Source organism: Salvia miltiorrhiza, chromosome 1, assembly GCF_028751815.1.
Source record: "Salvia miltiorrhiza cultivar Shanhuang (shh) chromosome 1, IMPLAD_Smil_shh, whole genome shotgun sequence".
NCBI classification, from domain to species: Eukaryota; Viridiplantae; Streptophyta; class Magnoliopsida; order Lamiales; family Lamiaceae; genus Salvia; species Salvia miltiorrhiza.
In genome coordinates, this window is record NC_080387.1 from 34,490,684 (window position 1) to 34,494,347 (window position 3,664).

Sequence of the window (3,664 nt, forward strand, 5' to 3'; positions counted from 1 at the left end):
CTCCGAATGGAAAGAGTTCTGGTTCCAGTGGTGCCGGCCATGGAAGAATATCGATACTTGTCAAGAGAGGGTTATTTGGACGAGGTGGATTGGAGTTCCACTTCATGCATGGAATTCTACGTTCTTTGCGGCAGCATGCTCAAAATTCGGCATTCTCCTGAAAATCGACGAAGGAACAAAACTTCGGGAGAAACTTGACGAAGCCTTCGTCCAGATCTCGACTGGACTTCAATCGGTTGAAGGGATTCTCAAATGCAAAATTGAAGGAGTTTCCTTTCGAATTAGAGTGGAAGAACTGGGCTTTTCAATGAATCCCCCGGTGAAAGCCCGATGCAGTTGTGAGACATCAAGTTCGGAATCAGAGGACATGTGGGAGGAGGATTCAATGGCGCCGGCAGAGGCCCTTGTTGCCGATCTCGGCGAATCTGATTCCAATGGGGATGACGTTTCGTGTGCCCAAGGCGGAGACGGTTCGTTTCCTGTGCAGAACAATGATGTTTGTTCTCTTACCAATGTCTCTAAAGATTCAAAAACGGCGGAAAGGGGCTTGGAGGGACCCACAACAAAACGGCAGCCTACAGATCATACACAAGAGGGTGATGGGCCTACCGATTTTGGGCCTATTGGGCTGGGAGAAAATGCAGAATTCGACCCACATCTTTCCTTGGTCACGAGGGTACCAGATTCTCAGGTTGGGCCCTCTTCTCCGAGGCCCCAAAATTTTAATCACTCCTATGCCGTTCAGTACACCCATATCGCCGAAACTCCACCAGATTGGGAACTACAATTTCAAGTTTCTCAAGGGCAACGAAATGAGTCTACAATCCCAAGAGGGCCTTCGAAGGGAGGAAAGGAAGATCTCCAATCTTCGGCGAGCGATGTCGGCATTCAAGAACCGGTCTTTAGCAAGAAGGGGGCGAGTTTACCAGAAAATTTTTCTTTGGGCAAAAGAAACAAGAAAATTTCAAAGAAAATGGCCAAGGAAAAGGAAAGAGAGACGTGGGGCACCTTCATTGCCCAAATCGAAGACGCTCCGGAACCAATTTCAATGGACGAAGAAAGAAGCGTGGGGGGGGCAGATTTCCAGAGAGGATGATGGTAGAGAGATGGCTCAGAAAATTTGGGCCTTTGGTAAAACCCTTGGGCTATCCTGTGGAGACAAGGAAGAAGAGCTTGTGGAACAACTTGCAAACCAGAGAGGTGTCAACAGAGAGCTTGGCGGAAAACCCAATTCTCAATGATTAGTGCTCTTTCTTACAATATCATAGGCCTGGGAAGCTCCACTAAGGAAAATGATATCAGAGAAATGGTGAGGAAAGAAAAAATTGATTTTTGTTTCATTCAGGAGACGAAGGCGGAAAACCATTCAAAGATTGAGAAGCTTTCCTTATGGGGTGTTGACTGCTCGGAGATGGCAGTTCGTTGTGCCAAAGGAAGATCCGGAGGAATTTTGAGCACCTGGAATAAAGATCGCTTCGCGGCCTCCAGTTCATGGGACATCCCAGGAGCGGTTATCGTGAATGGCATCTGGAAGTCGGGTAATCTCCTCTGTTGTTTCGTAAATGTTTATGCCCCTATTGATTGTTCTGATAAGGTCTCCTTATGGGAGACGCTTAAGGAAGTTGTGGCCCAAAATAAAGAAAAATGTTTGGTATTAGCTGGGGACTTTAACTCTGTCAGAAAGGAGGATGAAAGGGCTGGTAGAGGAGGCAGCTATGGTAGAAAGGATATGAGACGTTTTGATGAATTCATTAGAGAAAGTATGCTGGTTGAAATTCCGACCCCAGGTAGAAAATTCACTTGGTATCAGGCTAGCAGAGGGTGTAAGAGCAGATTAGACAGAATTCTCGTCCATGACCAATGGCTTCGCTACTGGCCAGCCACGGCCGCAAAGTGTCTTCCAAGAACCATTTTCGATCACTGCCCAATCATCTTCTCTACAAAAAAGGTGGATTGGGGGCCAAGACCATTCCGCTTCATCAATGCGTGGATGAGTCACCCGGATTTCAAACAGCTCATTCAAAGTTCGTGGAATGAAAAGGAGATCAACGGATGGAGCTATTTTGTGTTCAAAGAAAAACTGAAATTTTTGAAGCAGGTGTTAAAAGGGTGGAACAAGACTTCGTTCGGGGACATCGATCATAATATCCAAGTTCTCAAAGATGAAATCCTTCACTGGGACACAATGGATGACGTCTTTGGTCTTGAAGATCATGAGAACATTTGCAGGAACGAAGCCAGAGCAAAACTTTTGTGCCAGACAAGAAACAAAAATGACCTGCTGAGACAAAAGGCTAGGATCAGGTGGCTTCAAGAGGGAGATCTAAACACAAAGTTCTATCATAGGTGTGTGGTGGGAATGAGATGAAATCAACGGTCTGATGTTCGACAATTGCTGGGTTGAGGATCCGGTGGTGATCAAAGAAAGGACAAGAGACCATTTCACCAAGTTTTTTAAGAAAAGGAACAGAATCTTGCCGTTACTACCAGGTGATTTCACAGCAAAATCCCTGGGTTTTGAGGAAAGCCGATCTCTGACCAGACCATTTTCCGAAGAAGAAATTAAATCGGCCGTGTGGAGTTGCGATGGAATCAAAAGTCCGGGCCCGGACGGGTTTAACTTTAGCTTCTGGAAGGCTTCGTGGGAGGTGATAAAGGGCGATTTCATGAAACTTATGAATGAATTCCATGCAAAGGGGAAAATTCCAACAGGTGGAAATTCTTCGTTCATTGTTCTTATCCCCAAAAAAGGACAAGCGAGCAGTTTGGAGGATTTCAAACCCATTTCGCTGATCGAGAGCATATATAAGATTATTGCGAAGACGCTGGCATGTAGATTGAGTCAAGTCATGGATTCTATCATTTCAGAAAATCAGAGTGCCTTCATTAAAGGAAGGTTTATTCTGGACGGGGTTGTTATTCTGAACGAGGTGTTGGAGGAGGCAAAGAAGAGCAAACAAGGTAGATTGATCTTCAAGATTGACTTTGCTAAGGTTTATGACTTCGTTGAGTGGGATTTCTTGGATGCAATGTTGGAACGCCTCAACTTCAACCCTATTTGGAGGAAATGGATTCGAGGTTGTGTCTCTTCTGCTTCAGCAAATGTTCTCATTAACGGCTCCCCGTCTGGGGAGTTCAAGCTGGAGCGCGGCCTTCGGCAAGGCGACCCTTTATCCCCCTTTCTCTTCCTCATTGTGGCCGAAGGACTTCAATCCCTGGTGGACAGAGCCGTGGAAAGGAACTTACTTCAGCCAGCTCTGATTGGGAATGAAAAGATCAAAGTCACACACTTACAGTATGCAGACGATACAATCTTCATCCTTGACGATGACGAGAAGAAGGCAGAGGGAGTTAAGAACATTCTGTGTTTGTTTGAATTTATGGCAGGTCTCAAAGTCAACTACAGTAAAATCAGCCTGATGAGGACAAGAATGGAAGAGAGCAAGCTCCAGAGAATGGCAAATGAATTGAATTGCGTGGTGAGTTCGATACCTTTCAAATACCTCGGAGTCAAGGTTGGCGGAAGAGGTAAGAGCATTGTTGACTGGAACTATGTGGTTGATAAAGTTAAAAAGAAAGTCTCAAACTGGAAGAATAGGAAATTATCGATGGCGGGCCGTGTTACCTTGATCAAATCGGTGCTGCAGTCAATTCCAACTTTTCA

General features: G+C 45.5%; 1 protein-coding gene across 1 annotated transcript; it reads left to right on the forward strand.

Annotated features, from left to right (window-relative positions):
• The first annotated feature begins 1,237 nt into the window (after positions 1-1,237).
• Positions 1,238-2,368, forward strand: LOC131006954 (uncharacterized). The gene has a single exon (XM_057934098.1). It carries the CDS (start codon positions 1,238-1,240, stop codon positions 2,366-2,368), a length of 1,131 nt encoding a protein of 376 aa, XP_057790081.1.
• Positions 2,369-3,664: the final 1,296 nt, after the last annotated feature.

Bases quoted from the DNA above. Each gene is read 5' to 3' on its own strand.
- LOC131006954 (XM_057934098.1), top strand. From the start codon at position 1,238: ATGATTAGTGCTCTTTCTTACAATATCATAGGCCTGGGAAGCTCCACT.